This window comes from Acomys russatus, chromosome 10 (assembly GCF_903995435.1).
Source record: "Acomys russatus chromosome 10, mAcoRus1.1, whole genome shotgun sequence".
In the NCBI taxonomy this organism is placed as follows: domain Eukaryota; kingdom Metazoa; phylum Chordata; class Mammalia; order Rodentia; family Muridae; genus Acomys; species Acomys russatus.
In genome coordinates this window covers 73,733,172-73,755,157 of record NC_067146.1, presented here as the reverse complement: position 1 = coordinate 73,755,157, position 21,986 = coordinate 73,733,172, and the positions used below count along the sequence as shown (strand labels likewise).

Here is a 21,986-nt window from a genome sequence, read left to right as displayed (position 1 = left end):
TTTAATGGCTGAGTAGTATTCCATTGTTTAAATTACCACAGTGTCTTTATTCATTTTCCAGTTGAGGGGCATCTAGGTTGTTCCCAGGTTCTGGGTATTTCAAGTCAGGCTGCTGTGAACATAGCTGAACAAATGTCCTTGTGGTGATGGTGGAGCATCTTTTAGGTGTATACCCAGGAGAGGTATTGCTTGATCTTATGGTAGAACTACTCCCCGTTTTCTGAGAGAGCAAGATTTCCAGAGTGGTTGTAAAAGTTAGCACTCCCATCGGCAACAGAGGATGCTCCCTTTGCTCCACATCCTCACTCATTCTGACAGGTGTAAGATGGAGTCTCGGAGTCGTTTTGATTTGCATTTCCCTGACAGCTAAGGATGTTGATCATTTCTCTGAGTGCTTCTCACCCATTAGAGATTCCTCTGCTGAGAATCCTTGGTTTAGCTCTGTCTCCCATTTTTTAATTGCATTATTTGGTTTGTTGGTATTTTTTTTTTAATTCTTTGTATGTTTTGGATATTAGCCCTCTGTTGGATGTAGGTTTGGTGAAGATCTTTCCCAATCTATAGGCTGCCAGTTAGAGCACCACCGTTTGTTGAAGATGCTTTCTTTTTTCTATTGTACAGTTTTGGCTTCTTTGTCAAAAATCAAGTGTCAGTAGGTATATGGCTTTATTTCTGGGTCTTTGATTCAATTTGATTCTATTGATCAGCCTCTCTGTTTTAATGCCAATACCATGCAGTTTTTATTAATATTGCTTTGTAGCACAATTTGAAATCAGAGATAGTGATAACTCCAGAAGTTATTTTGTTGTACAGGATTGTTTTCACTATCCTGGGTTTTTTTTTAATTTTTCCATATGAAATTGAGAATTGCTCTTGTTAGGTCTGTAAAGAGCTGTGTTGGGATTTTGATGGGAATTGTGTTGAATCTGTAGATTGTTTTTGGTAAGATGACCATTTTTACTATGTTAATCTTACTGATCCATGAACATGGGAGATCTTTCCATCTTCTGATGTCTTCTTCAATTTCTTTCTTTAGAGACTTGAAGTTTTTCTCATATAGGTTCTTGGTTAAAATGACACCAAGATATTTTATATTATTTGTTGCTATTGTGAAAGGTGTTGTTTTCCTAATTTCTTTCTCAGATTGTTTCTTGTCTGTATAAAGGAAGGCTGCTGGTTTGCTTTGTTTTGTTTTTTGTTTTTGTAGTTAATTTGTATCCAGCCACTTTGCTGAATGTGTTTATCCACTGTAGAAGTTCTCTGGTAGAATTTTGGGGGTCACCTATATATACTATCCTGTCACCTGCAAATAGGGATACTTTGACTTCTTCCTTTTCAACGTGTAGCCCCTTGGTCTCCTTTAGTTGTCTTACTGTACTAGATAGGACTTCAAAAGATGTGGAGAGCGTGGGCAGCCTATCTTGTCCCCGATTTTAGTGGAATTGCTTTAAGTTTCTCTCCATTTAACTTGATGTTGGCTGTCAGCTTTTTTTGCATTTGATTCTGGGGCGATGCCCTTGACACGAGACAGTGGAAAGAGGAAGGCATGGGGCTCCATGGGTGCCCGAGTTGTCCTATCTCATTCATGCTTCTTTCCACTTCATCTACTCAGTACAGCTGCCCATGCACCACCCTTCACACTCCCTTCCATTGCTTCTGTACTATGTGTACGTTCCATTTTCAGCTTTATGAATAGAGGCAAGTCCCTGTGTCCCTAGGCCTTGGTAGCTCCACGAGGAAACTCTCTGGTCTGTGGAAGATTATCAGATGAATGATACAGAACCGCAGGATGCAGCAGCTCCCCAGGCCTGCGACTCTGATACAGCGGCTTTTCTCTACTTCTAGAGTGAGAAAGCTAGCATGTGGGGCCCAAAGATTAGGCGGGAGCTAAATTCCAGAGGCATGAGGTGATAGCTTCAATCTAATCATGAGCTCGCTGCTCTCATGACACATGTTGAGTATCTGAGAGGGAGCAGACACAGGACACAGGAAGAAGCATTAAATTGACAGCCATCTTAAAAAAAAAAAAACAAAAAACTGAAGGGTTATGCTTTCTGATTTTGAAACTTAATACAAAGCTACTGTGTGGTGATGACACCTAGAGCATAGAGCAAGGAAATAGAGAACACAGACATGAACCATTTAGTCCATGAACAAATGATTGTTGGCAGAGTCAAACCCACTCAATGTGGAAAACAGTTTTTTCAAACAAATGTTCCGGGGAATCTAGATGTCCACATGCAGAGGAGGAAATTTACAGATTTACCCAATACCATTTACATAATTCAAAATTGGTCAATGTCCTAAATATAAGGGCCAAAGCTGTAAAGCTCTAAGAAAAACATCATAAGTAAATGCATCATAGCGTTGGGTTTAGCAATGCCCAGTGCAGGAGTCCGCCTACAGTGTTTTGTGTTGCTATAAAACAATATCTAATGCTGAACATTTTTTAAATGGTAGGAGGTCCTACCTTACTTATCTAGATACTCCAGAGCACAATGCTAGCATCTGCTTGGCTCTCATGAGGTCTTCGTGGTGGAACCATGTCTTAGTTTTGGTTACTATTGCTCTGATAAAACACCATGGCCAAAAATAGTAATAGAGAATGAGATCAATCTTCAGGTTCAGAGAAAATATTTACTAATCATACATCTTTGCATTATTACTAACACATTGGGCATACATACATGTACAGAGGCATACACACACACACACACACATACTCACACATGCACACACACACACACTCACGCATGCACACACACATGCATGCACACACACACACACACACACACACACACACACACACACACAGGCACATTCATTCACTCAGACCAAAACACTGAATATAACAAGTAACAGGCAAGGATGCAGCAAATCTGGGACCCCTGAACACTGCCCGAAAGGATGCTAAATGATGCAGCTGCTGCAGAAAACAGTAGTCACTGTATTAGATGTCCGGATACATACCCCCAAAGAAGGGACTCGGGCAGCTATTAATTCACCCATGCTCATAACAGCAATACAAAAGGAAGAAAGAACCAGAGTGAATGCCAACACAATAAAGATAGACAAAATGTGGTACAAAAAAAGCTTAAAAATGAGTGAAATCTGATCTATGTCACTAAATAGACAAAACCTGAAAGCAGTGTCCCGAGTCATAGAAGCCAGTCACAAGAGGCAAATACCACAGGCTTCTACTTGTACAAGTTAACTCGAACAGTAAACAATATGGAGGCAACAGATAGAATAGTGGCTATCCAGGGCTACAAGAAGAGGAAATAAGTTAATGCTAAATGCAGGCTGAGCTCCTGTTGGGATTCATAAAGTGACCTGGTGATGGGGAGTGCTCATAGTGGCACAGCAGTGTGAGTGCACATAATGAGGCCATGGAACCATTTGTATTACAAACACACTAGTAAATGACAGTAATATACCAATATGAGTTAAAAATTGTTTTAAAACCTGCACATATTTCAAAATTTGATATTCTTAAGGCCTTCCAAGAAAAGTACAAATGAAGGTATTTCATGGTCACCAAGCCAGCACTGTAGAAGATTCCATTTTAAGGAATTCTACACACAGAGGGAAAAGATAGTTTCAATCATGAGAAAGAAGAAAAGAGCATATTTCATGGACATATAGATGAGCAAATAGAAACTGAGCAAACAGTAGTTGTGTCCTCTTCAGCAAAAACAACAATAGATGATAGATAGATAGATAGATAGATAGATAGATAGATAGACAAGAAAAAAGCAATATTTGGACTACTAAGCAGAAAAACTACCCACAAACTACAAGAATCAGAAAACCTCTCTCAATAATAATAAAGGCAAATGATGTTAACTCATCAAATGAAAGACACAAGATAGCTGACTGAATTTGAAGACAAGATCCAGCTTATCGTCGTCTGCAAAATTTGGAACTTACTGGCAAAGACACACTGATAAGGAAGAGATATAAGTGGAAATACCGAACAAGTAGATGCTCCTGACAAATAGAAATAATTATAGTCACATTTGACAAAGTAAACTTCAAATAAAGATCAATCAGAAAAGGTAAAGAAACCATATTAATTAGGAGATCTACCCATCAAGATATAATTACTGCTATAAACATAGGTGCAGCCAATTTCACAAAGCAAACACTACTGGCTATAAAGGGGCAGATTGTCCAATAACATTGCATGACTCTGAACAAAACTACTAAAATAAACAAACTCCTCTTATCAGTATATAGGTCACCTGGGTTTTTAAAAAATCAGAGAAATTTATGAATTAAACAATGCCACAGATGAAATGAACTTAATAGACATCTACTGAATATTCATACAATAACTGTGGAATATACATTATTATCAGCAGCTCATATAATTATCCCTCAAATAGGTCATAATTTAAACCATAAAACAAATCTTACAAATAGGGAATCACATGGAATCAAAATCAAAATCAACAGCAAGAGAAATGATAGAAACTGTACAAACACATGGAGATTAAGTAATACATCTTTAAATGGTCAGAGGGTCATTCAAAAAATCAGAAAGGAAAATTTTAAACTTCTAGAATCAAATGAAAATGTTAGTTATCAAAATCTTTCTGATACAAAAATGTAGTTACTTTTGAAAACTTGTCATCACCACCAACAACAACATCATCACCACCACCACCACCATCATCACCATCATCATATGAACAGAGATTTGAAGGTGCCACAGGATGTGTAGAAATCAGAGAACAACTTTGTAGTGCTCTCTCTTTCTTTCCACCTTTATGTGGGTTCTCGGGATTACACTCGGGTCACCAGGATTATGTGTCAAGCACATTTATCTGCTGTGTTATTGTGCTGGCCAGAGGAAAGACAGTTAGTTCTAAGATGTAAGAAAACAGCTATGGGTATTTGCATTTTAAAAATCATAGACTTGGAAGGACAGCAGGGGTGGACATGATCTAAATATATTATATTCACATATGAAATTGCCAAAGAATAAATTAAAGCTAAAAAAGATTTTTATAGTTTTAAAAAAAGTCAGAGGCATCACCAATAAATAACCTAATGATGCAACTCAAAGTCTCAGAAAAGCAAAAACAACCCAAATATTCTTTAATTCTTCTTTATGGCTAAATAAAACTTTATTGAGTCCTGAATGATAATAATAACTACTTTGGCATATATGTGCACCACATTGTCATTATCCATTCATTTCTTGATAGACATCTAGGCTGATTCCAAAACTTGGCAATTATAATAGTGCTCCAATTAACATGAATGTATAAATATATCTTTGGGACATTGACTTATGGTCCTTTAAGCATATATATATATATAAAGAGCTGTATAGATGAGATCTGAATTATATAATAATAACAGTTTTAGATTTTTTTCCAAGAATCTTTATATTGATTCCCTTAGTTGCTGGAGTGGTTTATATTCCAGACTCCACAAAAAACCTAAACAGTCAAAGCCATTCTCAAAAATAAAAAAAAATAATGCTATACTTATCATCATAGCCAATTTTTAAGTAATAACACAGGGCCATTTGACAATAAAAGCATAGTACCAGCAGAAAATCTGGTATATAGAATGGACCAGAGGACCCAGAAACAAGCCACACAGCTAAAGACACCTAATTGGAGGACAAGAAAGATAAATATCACGGGCTTTCTCTCATATGCAGGCTCTACAGTGTTTGTGTGTGTGTGTGTGTGTGTGTGTGTGTGTGTGTGTGTGTGTGTGTTTGACATAGCAGTAGAACAGAACTATTATGAGGAATGGAAAGGACCAGCAGGAAGAGGAAGCAGGAGAAGGCTAATAGGAGTGAATATAAGCAAGACATAGTTGTATACATGTACGAAAATATCACAACAAAGCTCATAATTTTATGATGATTTTTAAAAAATAATTCTAAAAGAGAAGAAACTATAAAGGTTGTACTTGGAGGATGAAGAACAATGACATGAATTGTAAGAATAAGGACATCTTTTTCTTAATAGAGACCTAAGTAAATTCCCACAAATGCCAAATTCATTGACGCATCTAATTAATGAGATTAAAAAAATCAATATAGAGCTGAGATCCAAGACATGAATTCCTTGCCTTCACACAGTAGTATGTTTTTAATACAAAGAAGTAAGATATTAATTATTATAAAATTTAATTATAAATACTTTTAAACTTTTACCCTAGTTAGTATCTTTAAATGAAGAAAATGCATTTTGATCATATTTACCCCCATCTTCCCACTCCTCTCAGATCCATTTCCCCTTCCCAACATACCCAATTTGATTTCTCCTCCTCCTCCTCTTCCTCCTCCTCCTGCTCTTCCTCCTCCTCCTTTCCTCTTCCTCCTTCTTCATATCAAGCAGTTTGTTCTGCCCATACATGTACTCTTGCAAGTGTGACCTTCACTGGAGCATGGTCAACCCACTAGGGGGCCAACACCTTTAAGGAAAAACACACTCTCTCTCTCTCTCTCATAGCTCCTATACTTCTTGCCTAGGGATGGGACTTGGTGCCACCTCCCCTCTTCCTTGTGAAGCTTTGTCTGAGCCTGTGATGGTCTTGTGAATGCTGTCTCAAGTGCTACCAATTCATTTGTGCAACTGTCGCTGTGTCCAGAAGATACTGCTTTCCTATTATTGTCCCCTGCCTGTGGCAGTTATGGTCTTTCTACCCCTTCTCCTGTGATTATCCCTGAACACGGGAGGAGGAGGTGTGATGTAGGAGGAGGAGGAGGTGTGATGTAGGAGGAGGAGGTGTGATGTAGGAGGAGGAGGTGTGATGGAGGAGGAGGAGGAGGTGTGATGTAGGAGGAGGAGGTGTGATGTAGGAGGAGGAGGAGGTGTGATGTAGGAGGAGGAGGTGTGATGTAGGAGGAGGAGGAGGTGTGATGTAGGAGGAGGAGGTGTGATGTAGGAGGAGGAGGAGGTGTGATGTAGGCGGAGGAGGGGTGTGATGTAGGAGGAGGAGGTGTGATGTGGTGGAGGAGTGTGAGGAGGAGGGGAGGAGGTGTGAGGAGGAGGAGAGGTGTGATGTAGGAGGAGGAGGTGTGATGTAGGAGGGGGGTGTGATGTAGGAGGAGGAGGTGTGATGTAGGAGGAGGAGGTGTGATGTAGGAGGAGGAGGTGTGATGTAGGAGGAGGAGGAGGTGTGATGTAGGAGGAGGAGGAGGTGTGATGTAGGAGGAGGAGGTGTGATGTAGGAGGAGGAGGAGGTGTGATGTAGGAGGAGGAGGAGGTGTGATGTAGGAGGAGGAGGTGTGATGTAGGAAGAGGAGGTGTGATGTAGGAGGAGAAGGAGGTGTGATGTAGGAGGAGGAGGTGTGATGTAGGAGGAGGAGGAGGTGTGATGGAGGAGGAGGAGGAGGTGTGATGGAGGAGGAGGAGGTGTGATGTAGGAGGAGGAGGTGTGATGTAGGAGGAGGAGGAGGTGTGATGGAGGAGGAGGAGGTGTGATGGAGGAGGAGGAGGTGTGATGTAGATATCCCGTTTTGGAATGTGTGCTCCAAGGTCTCTTCTTCTCTGCACCTTGACCAGCTGAGCTCTCTGTGTTCACTGCCATCTACGGTAATAAGAAGCTTCCCTGATGAGGATTGCCTGACACATGCACGCATTTTTTTATATAAATGCTTCTAGGGACATCAGTAGATAAAAGAATGTTTCCTGAGTGAGGAGAAGGAAGGAAAAAGAGAAGACAGGAAGAAAAGAGTAAGCAATGGGGAGGAGAAAAAGATGAACTGAGTGGTAAATCCTGTAGATATTCCAAGTGGAATTAGTGTCTGATTGCAGTAATGGAAGAAATGCAATGATGTCATCTTTTGGTGAAGAAGGGGATATAAGAGCAAAGAGCTGGCCCTGCGACCTGCCACACACCTGTAGTCCCAGCACTCAGGGAGGCAGAGGCAGGCAGATCTCTGTGAGTTTGAGGCCAATCTGGTCTACAAAGCAAGTCCAGGACAGCCAAGGCTACACAGACCTGTCTAGGAAAACAAAACAAACAAACAGAATAAAAGTGGTTTACTTTGTGCAGCAAGTAAAAAGCAGGCCTGGAAGTAATTCTCAAAGCATCGATTTTCCCTGGCAAAGAAAGCAAGCTGCATTGACTGGGGAACTCACAGATATTTGGGTAGGAAAACCTCATTTACCGTGGGGTGCATTCCATTCTCAGTTCAAGTTTATACGTCACATATTTGAAAAATAAGCAAACAAACAGTGCGGCTGCAGACTTCTGCGAGAAGTTTGCACTATAATGAGTAAAGTTTACTCTAGATCACCTAAAAAAAATATGATTAGAATGACTCTGAGCTTTTGACTGGTCCTGGGACGTTTCTCTGAAGGATGGATTAAGACGAATCAGAACTGAACACATCCCTAAAGGCACTTTGAGAGACATTTAAAGGAGCAGCAGGCTTGACCTAAGTACAGTAGCTTGCTTCAAAGACAGGTTACCTAGAGACTACCTTCCTACTTCAGGAGGGGATTGTGTTGGTTAAGTTTTCCTAAAGCTTCGCTGCATTTTTTTTTTTTCAATCTCTTCCTCAGATCTGAAAGTCTGGAATCTTCTCTGCAGAGCTGGAGGCAAAGAGTTGTATCAGAAATCCTCAAAAAGACATGCCATGAAAGGGTAGAAGATTTTATACACACACACACACAAGCAAAGACCTTGCCACAGGGGTGTGGTGGATTACACATGTTTTTGTTTTGATCCCAAGTGTGGCACGGGGGACAGAAACAGACTTGTGAGAGAACAGGTGATGTTTATCCACGAGAAGACGAACCACCTCATGTGAGGGCTTGGTTTTTGCCAGCTGAAACACATCTTAGTACAGACTTTGAGAGGAGGTATATATGAGCCCAAAACAGAAGGCTGGGGCTTTATAGGTCTTGGTATTGTTTGACTGTTCATCGCTTCACTTAGAGAGACTCCTAGAGAGAACCACGCCAGAGAACACTTCAGGACTCTGGGCTCCGGCTTCTGTTCCAGGTTCCAGCAGCAACTTTGGCTGAATTGCTGATCTGTTGAAATCCAGCCAACTATGCCAATGGAATCGCTCCCAGGAACTGAGTCCAAAAGGTCTACTTCTCCTGTTCCCCCTAACCTCTTTTATCTCCTATCTCTGGTAGGTGGGTTGGAAGGGAGGTATAAGCATTAAAGAACCTCAAATAAAGTAGGTAGATTTGGAAAAGGTTGAAGCCTACACAGGGGAGTGACTTCCTTTAAGCCCAAATTTCTCTCCTTTAATATGGCTTTCCAGGCAGTTAGAGAGAGAGAAAAAAAAAAAAAAAAAAAAAAAAAAACCAGACAGCTAATGCAGTGAGGTCAGGGGAATTCCAAAGTACTTTCCAGACTAAGCAACAACAGTACAAGAGCCCATCACCCCTGCTTATAAACAAAAAACTGAAAACATCAGTTGGATTTAGGTTGAGTCAATAAAACCTGTTTCTCATCCACTCATGGCCATCCTACAGCCTTTCTTCAGCCACTCAGTTAAAAGGCAAACAGAGAAGCAAACACCCTTCACCTTTCGTCCCTATCCCACTCATAGTGCAGGAGAAAGGCCCCTGCAGAAGGAAGAGGGAGCAGCAGCCTCATTCTAACCCAAGTCTCTCTCAGTCCAAGCAACCTGGAGGGTAGGGCTACAGAGACCCAAGCTCTAGGGAGCACCTTTTAAAAAGAAAATGAATAGAACTCGGCTTAAAACCCAAGCGGGACTACTCCCTTTGTGTTAGTGTGCTTTTTGTCGCTGTGATAGACACTATGACTTACAGCAACAGGGGAGGAAAGGGCTTATTTCATCTTCCAGCCTACGATGATCTACCATGAACATCCTGCTTTTTTTGGTTTTTTGAGACATAGTCTCTCTGTGTAGCCTTGGCTGTCCTGGACTCGCTTTGTAGACCAGGCTGGCCTCAAACTCACAGCAATCCACCTGCCTCTGCCTCCCGAGTGCTGGAATTAAAGGCGTGTGCCACCACCGCCCGCCTCATCCTGCTTTCTTATACAAGCCCAGGGGTAGCACTGCCAACAGTAGACTGCAGCCTCCATCATCAAGCATTAATAAAAAAAAAAAAAAAATGCCCCCATCGATTTGCCTACAGGCTCATCTGATGGAGGCATTTTCTCAATTGAGGTTCACACTTCCCAAGTGTGTCGTGTTAACAGAAACACCAACCAGCACACACACCCTTGAACAGCCAAAATGTACAAGATGGAATCTGATCCTGAAATTAGAGGACCCAAGAGCCAGTGGGGTATTACAGAAGAAAAAAACCAGTGAGGGGGGCAGGGTAAGGAGGACAAGGAAGAGAAGAAGGAGCCCTTTCCTGTTCACGCCCTGTGGATTTAAGTGTTCCGTTGAAAACATTATATACAAACAGGCTAGAGAGAATTTTCTGGACTCCATCAGGGACCTGGAATCATTCCCATCTGTATACACAGTTTTACCAGCAAGGCAGAGCTTTCTGGAGAGAAATGGATGCTGGCTTTTCCAAGTAAACAAAAGGAGGAGAGGCGTGGTGACATGTGATAGTCTACAGAAAAGAAGAAAAAAAAAAAAAAGCATCCAGAGAAGCTTCTGTGTTCCTCACTGGGTGGAGGCTGGGGACCACATTAAGACAGGCACAGAGGACATGGTGGGGTGGGTGGGGAGCCAGATAGGCAAGAAGCCAGCATCTCTCTCCAAAGTGGGGAAACGAGGTTGCTGAAGTTTTGACACAGATGGCTTTGTACAAAAGCAACCAAAACAGAAGCCAAACAAACTGATACTTGTTTTCCAGAATGAAAAAGCCAAGAAGATCTGTCCAGTGTTGGCTGCATAAGACTGGGGTAGAAACACTGAGATGAAACTTAACACCACTCGGCGGGTGGCGGGGAGGACATAATGCCTTCTTTGACTTTGATTCAGCTTTGCCTGTGTTTCTTTAGGCTGGGCCTCTACTCCAAAATCCTGTGCTGAATGAAAAGGAGGAACAACAGGCTGGAGAGATGGCTCAGTGGTTCAAGGTGCTTGCTGCTTTTTCAGAGGACTTGAGTTTGGCCCCCAACACCCACATGGTGGCTCCCAACTCCCTGTAACTCCAGCTTCAGGGAATCCAGTGCCCTCTTCTGACCTCTGCAGGTACCTGCACTCACACATGCATGCACGCACGGGGAAATAATGTTTAAAACAACAAAAAAGAAGTTAAACAAGATAGGAAATTCAAGTGGCCCTGTTCCATATCCTAACTCCTCCCATGAGGCCATCTATGTGACATCTATATACTGTTAAGTTACACAGCCTCTACCCGAAAAAATCAAGCCATACAACCTGCAGTCAGCCCCCTACCCTTGCGAGCTACAGAGAGCTGCCATGACCTCTGCATTGTCCCAAAGGTTGAGTATTCGCCTCCCCCTTGCTTCGGAGGGCAATCCCAGCTGCCCCGATGCCCACTCCTAATATAATCTCAAGCTGTATGTACAGCCTTCCTACTTTATGACTTCTGGCATGGGCTAGGCCACATGGTATGAAACTAAATACCCATCCCTGAAAACCTCTAAGTGCAAGAAAGTCCCTTTGTTTCAGTTCCTCTGGAACTGAAAGGTTTGTCTCTTCATTCCGGGTCCCTTCATGCAATTATGGGATGGTGCTATAAACCCCCTAATACCTGGAACTAAAGGGAGTTGGAGGTCACTTTCCTTCAAGATACCCATCATGCTATATATGCCAGCTATCTCTCCTAATCCCCTCCCACCCGAGGGCCTCATCATGACTTTCTATGGCTATAATCCCATGACTCCCCTAATCAAGCTTCTTTGATGTGTAATTTGCCTTAACTCCCTCTCTATGGCCCTCCAGATTTCCCCGTATCTTTAACATATGCTAGCATCATAGAATCCTGAGGTACAACCTCAGAGTGCACCACATCCCCTGTCTCTAACAGCTTCATGATTTCAAAGAGCAAGGTGTGGTTGCTACTAAGCCTTTACCCTTCATGATTGGAGTTTCTCCCTCCTCTGCCCCATCATGTCCAGAGCCACCCACAGGTAGCACATATGCCAAACTGGAGAATGGGGGCACTCCTACAGGGCTGTGCTGTGGGGCACCAGAATCATCTACTGTAAGTGGAAATAGAAATGGCAGTGTCTCAAGTAAGGGAGGCAAGGCACTGCTCCAGAGGAGAAAGGATGCTCGGGAGGATGGAAAAACAAGCAACCTGTTCAGCTTGACAGTGTCATGACAGTTACAGAGCAAATTCCTCTGAATTGGAACATTCCATTCTGGAGGGTATCTCATTAAGACATAAAATATCCCAAAGGGAAGCTTGCTAAGAATAGAGAAATATGGTGCCTCACATTTGACCATGCCCCCTGGAGGGGGAGACCTGGTGGCACTCAGAGGAAGGACAGCAGGTTACCAAGAAGAGACTTCCTACCCTATGAGCATATACAGGGGGAGGTAATCCCCCTCAGGAACAGTCATAGGAGAGGGGAATAATGGGAAAATGGGAGGGAGGGAAGAATGGGAGGATACAAGGGATGGGATAAACATTGAGATGTAACAAGAATAAATTAATTAAAAAAAGAAAAAAAAAAGAAAATAATTAACACCTGAAAAAAAAAGAATAGAGAAATAGGCAACTCAAAAGCTTCAAGAAGTTCCAGAAACTTACAAGGCCTCATTCTCCCTAAGAGTGTATAAGAAGAGAGGATTGCTGAAGTAGCTTAGATCAGTTAAACTGCCTAGAGAAGACACTCCAACTCACCAAGTTGCCTGTAAGTTATATAGAGAACTCCAGGATCCCAGGTCTTACAAGTTGTCACTCATGCTTATGTAGATTTTGGATGGTGCTGTTGCCTTTGAGCCATCCTTGCTTCTGTAAGTAGCCCCTCACCCATACTTCTGTAAGTAACCTCAGTAAACCCATTAGTTCATCAAGGTGGACATTGGTGGTATCTTTATTTTGGTCTGTTGTCACTTCCCTATCTGTAATGAGTAGACATGTGCTCATGTCCACAAGACAGAAAGGCTTGCTGACCAAGACATTATCAGTTCCTTTTTCCATCACAGTCCCCTTCCTCTTTTTGACTATGTAGCTAAGCCCTTGGGGGGAGAAAAGGGAATATGCCTGAGATCAAGCAAGGCACTGACAGTTTTCTCCCCCTGTGTCTTCACAATGTCCACCAGTCATGTTGGATTGGACCCACCCTGATGACCCCATATCGACGCTACAAAAAGACTTTACCTTTAAGCAAAGTCCAACCTTTACCTCCAAACCTCCTGAGCCACTGGGGATTACACATTCAACATAGATTTTTTTTTAATGGGAACATAGTCATCATAATACCTAACACCTATGACCTCCAACTTTACCTCAGAAGTTGATGAGGTGGGGCCCTCTCTTGTTCTCCAGTGTTTGTCAAGTCATCCAGGACTTGACAAGTAAGTCATCCTTACTACACCATGGGCTGAAATCTTGGCAGGTGTAATCCTGGGCATCTATATGAGTGGCAGCTAAGAAACATCCCTGCTCAGCTAAGCCATAGCTTCTTGAGATTTGGCTAATGACCAGGTAACTGGTCCCTATCAAGTGCACCAGTGCATACTGAGGCAGGGGAATACTGATCACTTCGCACTGCCCCAGCTAGTCAAGCGCCAATAGCAATCTCAGAGCCTCTTCCGAGTGATATCATTATAACTTCCCCTCTGTTCCTTGCCTCTGACAGACACGCAACAAACACTTCACACTACTTTCTTGCCTGCTACTTCACACTCTTTGTGGTGGAGGCTTGATGCCTCACCTTCTAAACAAAGTATAGTGTCCTTAATTCTGTGAGACTCGAACCTACAGGACTGCCTATGGCAGGTGACCCCTGACCATGCAGAGGGCTGAGTTCTGAGAGAATCAATTTGACATTATCTAGGACCACATTAAAGCTGGGCTTCTGAGCATAGATGTTGGGGGAGGGAGATTGGTAATCTTATTATGATAATTAAGGATAAAGACCCATCCACTATGGGAGCCACCATCCCCTAGGTAGGGAATCCCAACCTAAGACAAGAGAAAGTAAGCAGGCACACATTTATCATTCTCTGCCCCTGCTGCTTTGACCCCCTCCCCACCATGATGGGCAGCATAGTACGATAAACCCTTTCTCCCAGAAGTTATTTTGGCCAGAGTATTTATCCCAGCATCAGGAAAAATAACCAAACAATGGCCGAGAAGATTCCAAGCACTTGACTTATGTTCAACTTTACACAGTAGAATGGAGGCCAATCCTGAAGCAGAGTGTGAGTGACATCAGGGACATGCCACTGTAACCGTCACCACTCTTCTATCTCCACATACACCAACTCAAGCAATGGCCTTTCCCACCACATCTGTCTCCAGGAAGAGCCCACACCTTTCTGTGAGAGGGTATTTTTTTTTCTGGTTGTTTCTGCTTTATCAGCTTTGGGGAAAATGACACAAGAGCTACACAGGGACCAAAGGACATTAGAGTGAGGACAGTGGGGAGAGAGGAGGAGAAAAGGGGCTGAAATGTGGCTACATCGAAAGTAGGTGTGTGCTGTGGGGCCAGAAGAGGCCCTGGGAACAGTCACTGTCCTCCCTGGATTGCTCTGGACAGGGACACATGATGGGCTCAGGCAGCTCACAGGATGACAGGAATCTTCTCCTTGATGGGAGAGGAGGGTGCTGAATCCCCCGCAAGAAGCTTCTTCTCTGTCTCTTCCTCATTCTGAAAAATAAAGTAGGAGGAAGAAACCAGTGAACAGAAGGAAAGCATAGGACGAGGTGAGCTTCAGCACTTGAGCCCAGCAGAGGAAAGGAGGGACCGACAGCAGGGAGCGCATCTCCAGCAAGAAGGACGGAGAGTCAGAGTAGGGCACGTGAGCCGTGAACCTGGACAGAGTGGGGAATGAGCAGGAAGGAAGGCACGGAGAGGCACAAGGCAGCAGAAGCTAGCCAGGAGGTGCGTTCATCCCCCAGGCAGCGAGGGATGAGTGAAGACCAGGGACTTCCAAGGCCAAGTGCTCAGCTCCCCAACCCCACCCCACCCCCGCCACCTTTTTCACTGCCCAGACCCATACTGTCCAGGAAGCCCTTTCCTGAGTACTCACTCACCAGGGCCTGGGAGCTCCGGCCGTTTATACTCTGGAGACTCAGTGCCAGGGAAGCCACAGACACAACATTAATCAGGACACAGGCAACCGTGAGCATGATGCAGAACGACAGGAACAAGTTCTAGACGCAAAAGAGCAACAGACTCGGTCAGGACTCGGCTCCTCTGAGTCACGCGGCCACACTCAGACACTGCCCTCCAAGTGGCCACCACTTGCTCGGCTGGTGGAAATGACACCATTCCAGTGACTGGCCTGCTAGTTTCTATTCCTGCCACTTGACAAGCCATAGTCCCCACCTGGGACCTGACTGCTATCCTGGGAAGCCAGAGGCACATGAAGAAGCTGCTACAGGTTCCCAGGCTGGCAGCCCAGCTGAGCTCCCAGCCAAGAGCCACCACCTCATCTGCCTGCCACATGAGTGCCTCAGCCTGAATGCCCAGTCCCAGTGAGCTCTTGGATGACCAAACCCACTGTCTCTTCCTGTAGCTGCCTAGGAAAACCCAAATGCGAGCTGTCTGCCTCACCCCAGCCACTCCAGATAACTGCATTTAAAGCCCCCAACTCTGGAGGTGACTCAGAACAACCATTCAGCAGAAAAGTTGAGGGTGGCCCCCAGACTGTCCCCACCCCGACCTCTGATCCAGGGATCATCTTGTATCAAGGTCTGAGAAATGCCCCCAGCTTGAATGACAACTTCCTAGCCAAAGGCCTAAGGTGAGGGCCAACTTCACAGAGCCTTCATCCCCATCCTCCAGGGCTCCAAACCCTTAAAAAGCAAGAGGGTCGTGACGTGTTCTAGAAAAACCGCAGTCTCACCATCATCATGTTCAGGTACTCTCTGCACGTCTCTGTCCTCCAGTCCGAGCTCTCAGCGAGTTGTGCCATCCTATACTCACGGCCCATGCCAGGGTATGAGGAGCCGCACACGGAAATGATCTTAAAATGGTAGGGATCACGGGTCTGCCAGATTAAGCTGGTCACACCCACAGCGGTAGCAGCCCCAGCTGTAGCCATGCAAGCCAGGAGGAAAACAAGTGATACACAGCCCTGGAAGAGAGAGGTCCAGATGCAGATGCTGCTCATCTGTGGCAGCCTCAAGCTTGTCCATCTTCCTCCACTGCCGTGGCGGGAAACCTCTTCTACGTCCCCCTCCCCCAGGGAAAGCCTCATTGTATTGGTAGCTACAGGGTAAAAGGTAGAAGGTGCAGGGAACACTGGCCATTTTGGAGGGCACAGAAGGACAGCGTTGATAAAGAAGAAGCCCGACACTCACGGACAATTTTCCCTGTCTCTTCTCATGTTCAATGATACCAACTCCAGCTACAATTGCCTGGAAAGAGAAGACAGCAGGAAGAAAAAAAAATGGCCTCCAGTTTACTTTCCTGGCAAGGTTTCCTGGTCACCCTTCCACCAACAGCTCCCAAAACAGCCCGACTAAAGCAGGGTTCAAAAGGGCAAGCAAGCCAACAAAAAAAGCAGCATATGACACTAGTCACCTATGTCCTGTTCTTCCTAACCTTGCCTAGAAAAATAAATAAGTGCATCGGAAGGTTTTTCTCTAGCCCTAAGGCAATTGTTTCCTATTTGGCTCCACTGAGCTCCTTGCTAGCTCCTTACTTACCATGGACCCAGACCAAAAGGCACAGCCAGTGTCACACAGCTTAGTCTGGGGCCCGTAAGAGATACACACGCCAAGAACGCAGCTCATGAGCCCCAGCAATATCTGGGTCACCTGTAAAATGGGAGGAAAATATCAACCCCCTTCACATCCCAAGGAAAACTACACAGCTCCAACCCAGGGGGCAGGCTTGACCGCTTTCTCTGCTTTGGCCTCCTTGCGGCTCTGGGCTCTGATTCTGGAAGGTTCTCTTGTAACATCCATTGCATCACACTGATCTGCTTTTCCCCCCACCCCCATCAGAGCCTTGGCTATCCGTCGTTCATTACTTTGTCCTAACGTCATCACTGTATGCCGATTCTTACTATCTTCATCTCGTTCTCCCTCAGGGATATCCTGTCAAATCCTGCCACCTATCCTCAGCAGCTGACACCAACCTAACTCCTCACATCCAAACACAATGTGGGGGTGGGGGGTGGGGGGCGGGGTTCTGTGTAGACAGGATGTAGTGCTGAGGGGCATGGAGAGACATCCAGGAGCCCCTGGATTCAATCTCTGGGGCCAGATAAGCTTCCACAAGATTGTCCATGTCTGTAAGCCCAGCAGTTGGAAAGTGGAGGCAAGGGAGTCAGAAGTTTAAGGCCGCCCTTGATTACATATTCAAGGCCAGCCTAGACTACATAAGATCTTGTCTCAGAGAGACAGAGACAGAGAGAGAGAGAGAGAGAGAGAGAGAGAGAGATGCCATATTTTAGGAAGAAGGCGTGGCTTCAGATAGCCTACCTTGAGGAACAAGTCCCACTCTTTCAGTCTGTGGGCAGGTTCTTTTTTTTTTTTTTTTTTTTTTTTTTTTTTTTTTTTTAATTACAGTCATAGGGGAGAGGAATGTGGGCAGGTTCTTTAAGGAATCATCCCAGGCTGTGATTAAGCAATGTAGCGTTCCCCCCTGCACCGCACCAGTGAGTTTTTTCCTACAGGCTATTCTACCCTGTGATGCTCCCCACTGCTCAATTTCATCCCAGCTCTTTTCATCCCATCAGTGTAAGCCCCAAATAAACCCCAGACAGCCCTCACTCTAATGAGTGTTTTCTCCCTAGAAAACTCAACTGTCACTAACTCCTGTACCCTGTCTGCATGTCCTTCTAGCACCTTGGATTCACCCAGTAGTTGTACCACACCCCATGCCCCATACGCCATGCTGCTCCTGTATTCCAGGGTTCTCATCATCACCTCTAAACCTCTACATGTCCCTGGCATCTCTTCCTTACCCCTAAAGTCCACCCTACCCCAAGTTAGAGGGGATCCCTTTCAAAAGATCTGGGTTCCTGTTTCTCCTCATTACTTCCACTCTGACACACAAGTGCAGGGCCTGGATCATCCTTGTTGGGCTCCTCCTGGCTCTGAGGCAGCCTGAACCCAGTTTGTACTCAAATCTCATGCACAGAAGCTGGCTCACCCTGTCACTCAAGGCTTTCGGCAAAATGGCTCCTTATCAGCCACGAATTCCTTTACCTCCACTCTTTACTTTCACAGCACCAGCTGCCTTGTTCCTGGCACTCCTTTACCCTGGAAGTCCTTTCTTTTCACACCCTGTTGCTCCCTGTCCAAGCCCGCTCCTGCTCTACTCAGGGCCTTGCTCAGGCACCCATTCCTCAGGTGTGACGCTCAGTGCTTACATCACCAGATCTACCTTTAACTCTAGTCATGGTGAGCTCTTTTAGGCAGTAGCTCAGCCACTCTGCCTCTCCCTGAAGAGTTCGGTTAGCCTTGTCTTGCACCTGCAGCCCTCAGCCCCTATGAACTAACTCACGGGAACAACTTCACAGCCCTGAAATTCCTCTCCTGTCACCTAGCCTCTGGCTCACACAACCCTCTCTACAGCAAAGAGGAGGTCGGTTATACTTTTCTATCCAAATCCCTACAGAGAAATTTCCAAAATCTCTCCCCAAATGCAAGGGGACTCCCCCCATGAGCTCCTGCATTCCTCCCTGGGGATTCAGCCCACTTTCCTTTGCATCCTACCCAAAAGGAGAGTCCCCACCCTCTGTGTCACCTTATTAACCCACTGATGACTCCACTCTCACCCCGAGAGCCAGCTGCCCATGATGGAGGCTGGCCTTGGAGGCACCAGTGGCCTGGGGGTAGGAGAGAAACTTCTTGAGGGAGCCCATAGCTCCCAGCAGCTGCTCCAAAGCTGACTTCTGGTGGATGTGGATGTTGATATGAGTGGACGGGGGGAGTGTAGAGGCCACTTCGACTCCATTCACCATCACTGTGGTCTGGGTCATCTTTCCTGGTGGGGAAAACACCAGAAATAGATAAAGTGCAGGAACTAGGAAGGGTAAAGTGGAGGGGGCTAATGGCTCAAGGACACAGTGGCACTTCTAGAGCCTTTCACCATGCACAGCCTTGTACCCCTTCCCCAGAGGATTAATGTTCGGATGTGCTGTGCTCCTATGCACTGCTCCTCTGAGACTCACACAGCTGTTGAGTGCTTGGTCTTGGCTGAAGGTCCTTTTGCCGGGAGATGGTGGAGACTTAAGTGGGGACTGGTTGGAAGACGTAAGTCAGTAGTGGTGTGCCTTTGAAGAGCCTCTAATCCCTGCTCGTATTCATTTATCCGCTCTCTCCCCTCCCCTCTCTCTTTCCTTCCTGACCACCTTGAGGTGAGCAGCCTCTATGATACCTTTCTGCCCTGATTCTCTGCCTCGCCTTGGGCCCAGAGGAATGGGCTGACCTCAGCATCAAACAGCCAAAGCAGCAATGCACGCGAGCAAACCTATAAATCTACCTTCCTTCAAGTTTTTCCCCCTCAGCTATTAATTCTGAGTAACAGAAGGCTGTGTCAAACAGCTAGGTTTTGTATGGGACAAAAGAGGAGTTTGAGTTTGACCAGCCTTCAGATCCCTGGTCGATGGACAAGCCCAGCAGGCACAATGGCTTCCTGTAATGCCATCCTGTAATGCCAGCACTTGGGAGGTAGAAACAGGATGCCCAGGGCAAGCTGGCGAGCTTAGCCCTGCATTCAGCTGAGAAAACCCACCTCAGTTAAGTAGCTATTAATCAAGGAAAACATACGACGTCACCTTTGGTCTTCTACACGCATACTCATGTATGTACGTATGTATGTGCCTGCCCATACACATATCAACACACATGCACACACGATAGAAATATACATGAAAGTGCAAAAAATTTTTAAAGAGTATAACTTTAAATTTTTCATTTTTATCTTTGCCCAGTTGCCTAGTTGCCTTGCAGATGGGGACTGACATGATTAGTTTCTTGCAGAGCCTCCGGTGGCGTGTTTTGTGCACAAGAGTATGTAAAGCTATTCCTTCTTATGGTTCCTCACAAATGACCTCCTGCTATACACGGCCCTGTTCAACATGGTGGTGTTGTGTTCTAGAACACTGGTCCATCAAGGGCTTCCTTTTGTGTGGCTGCATAATACTCCAGGGTGTGTCTATCATAATATTTGAGCAGACACTCAGGTTATCTCCCACTCCTTCGTATCACAAGCAGTGTAGAATAATACATTTTCCATGGCTGTTGTCAGTTACCCTCCATGGATATTGTAGCAAGGACTGTGTAGGCGGTCATCCAAGAATGGAGCTGTGCTCTCCACCCCCTGAGTGTGCTAGCAACTTCCTCTCTCTTCAGTCTTACCTAAGAGATATTGCATTCTGCAGTAGGTCTTAATGCAAAACCTGCTCCATTTTCAGCGTTTATCTTGAAATTTGACAAATACTTATCTTTATTGATTTCTGAAGACTAGGTTCTACTGTGGTGTATACATCACCTTTCTCCCACTGCCTAAAAACACTGCCCTGAGTTTCCACAGGCCTTGGGCCCACGAGGTCTTCATAGCCTGCCTACCTGAATGTCTCAGTAACTCCGAGGCCCTGCTACATTCTAGCCAGCATGGGGCAGAGGACACGGCTGCCTGCTCTCTGACTCTCTCCTCTGCTGGCTCAGAATTACTGTGGCCGCCTTGGCCTCTCTGATGAGTGGCCTCTGCCCAAAGGAAATTCTGCCCAGGTGACTCTACTGGCTTAAGTAGAGCCTGGTTAAGAATCAGGGTTAACTGGGTATTAATAACCACTCCGGCCTCACCTCCTCCCGAACTCGTTTGTCTTTTCTACACATCTCAGAGCCCTTTCCCGTCCACTCACCTGGGCACCTCTGAGTTGAGAGGGCGGGAGTCCGACAACTCTTCAAGGAGGAAGTGGAGATGCAAACTTCACAGGAACACAGTGAAGGCCCCAGGTTCTTGCCTTCTTTTATGGTTCCAGGGGTCAGAAATAAAGTCTCAGTTGCCAGTGTGCTGGCCTCCTCCAGACTCCCGGTACCACCACTGCCCCTAGCCACTCCACTGGGAATCCCTTTGCTTCCTCTGCAGAGCAGGAACTAAACCCTTACTCACCAAGAAACCTCTGTGCTCACCACCGCTGCCACCGGCCAGATAACAGCTCTCCTCTGATAGCCCTCTGCCCAGTGCCCAGGAACAGAGAAAAGAAACACCCTGTGTGTCTCCACTCACTTCACTTCACCCACATCCATCCCATCTCTGCTTGGTCTCAAAGGCCCCTCCCCCTCTCAGAATGCAGGCGTGAGGCTCTGGGTAATTAAGGAAGACAAAGCCAGGCCCTTGGCCTCCACAGCCTCGCCCTGTCCCCAGAGTCACAGCCTCTGTCTGGCATGTCCCTCCCTCCCTCTGTAGAGTCCTACAGGAAAGCAGAGATGGAAGAAGAAGAAGAAGCATCCTGGGCCAGGACAAGGCTTAACAAGTAGGTCTGGAGACTTCCAGAGAAGGAGGCTCTGTGTTCCAGAAGGGTCTTCCCTGGGGCTGTGAAGAGCCCTGCCTCACCTGCTGTCCTCTGAGAGAGGTGGGGCTGGAACTGGGAGGTCTGGGGGGAGCTGACTTAAAGCTGACTCCAAGGGGAGCAAAAACAAGCCATAAGGGGGATGGGGGCCTGACCTGGAGTTTCTCAATTTCCCAGCAAGTAACTGACAGGAAGGGGCCCCACTTGAGGGGGGTTCCATCTGGAGTAGATGACCAGGCCTGCTGTTCACAGGGATGCAGGTGACACTGGGATACTCACAAGCCCAAGGCAGCACAGGCACCCACTCGCTCAGAAAGCTCTAGCCTTGACAGGACTGGAAGAGGAGGCACTAGCAAGGTGATTCCACAGGACTGACCAGTGCTAGCCCCAACGTGCTGCCTACCTCACCTACCTTCTCCAGCTCCCCAGTGGCCCAGTGAGG

At 45.6% G+C, this 21,986-nt stretch overlaps 1 protein-coding gene across 1 annotated transcript; it reads right to left on the bottom strand.

Annotated features, from left to right (window-relative positions):
• Window positions 1-14,394: 14,394 nt before the first annotated feature.
• Window positions 14,395-21,185, bottom strand: Tmem176b (transmembrane protein 176B). Its single transcript, XM_051152422.1, has 7 exons — window positions 20,894-21,185; window positions 18,803-19,011; window positions 16,722-16,832; window positions 16,374-16,430; window positions 15,917-16,147; window positions 15,102-15,221; window positions 14,395-14,715 (listed from the first exon to the last, which is right to left on the bottom strand). The coding sequence occupies exons 2-7, from the start codon at window positions 19,004-19,006 to the stop codon at window positions 14,629-14,631; spliced, it is 810 nt and encodes a 269-aa protein (XP_051008379.1). The 5' UTR covers window positions 19,007-19,011; window positions 20,894-21,185; the 3' UTR covers window positions 14,395-14,628.
• Window positions 21,186-21,986: the final 801 nt, after the last annotated feature.

Coding starts and splice junctions, on each gene's coding strand:
- Tmem176b (XM_051152422.1), bottom strand. CDS start 19,006: ATGACCCAGACCACAGTGATGGTGAATGGAGTCGAAGTGGCCTCTACA. Junction 16,431..16,721: donor CCTTTTGGTCTGGGTCCATG/GTAAGTAAGGAG, acceptor TTCTCTTTCCAG/GCAATTGTAGCTGGAGTTGG. Junction 16,148..16,373: donor AGAGACAGGGAAAATTGTCC/GTGAGTGTCGGG, acceptor TCTCTCTTCCAG/GGCTGTGTATCACTTGTTTT.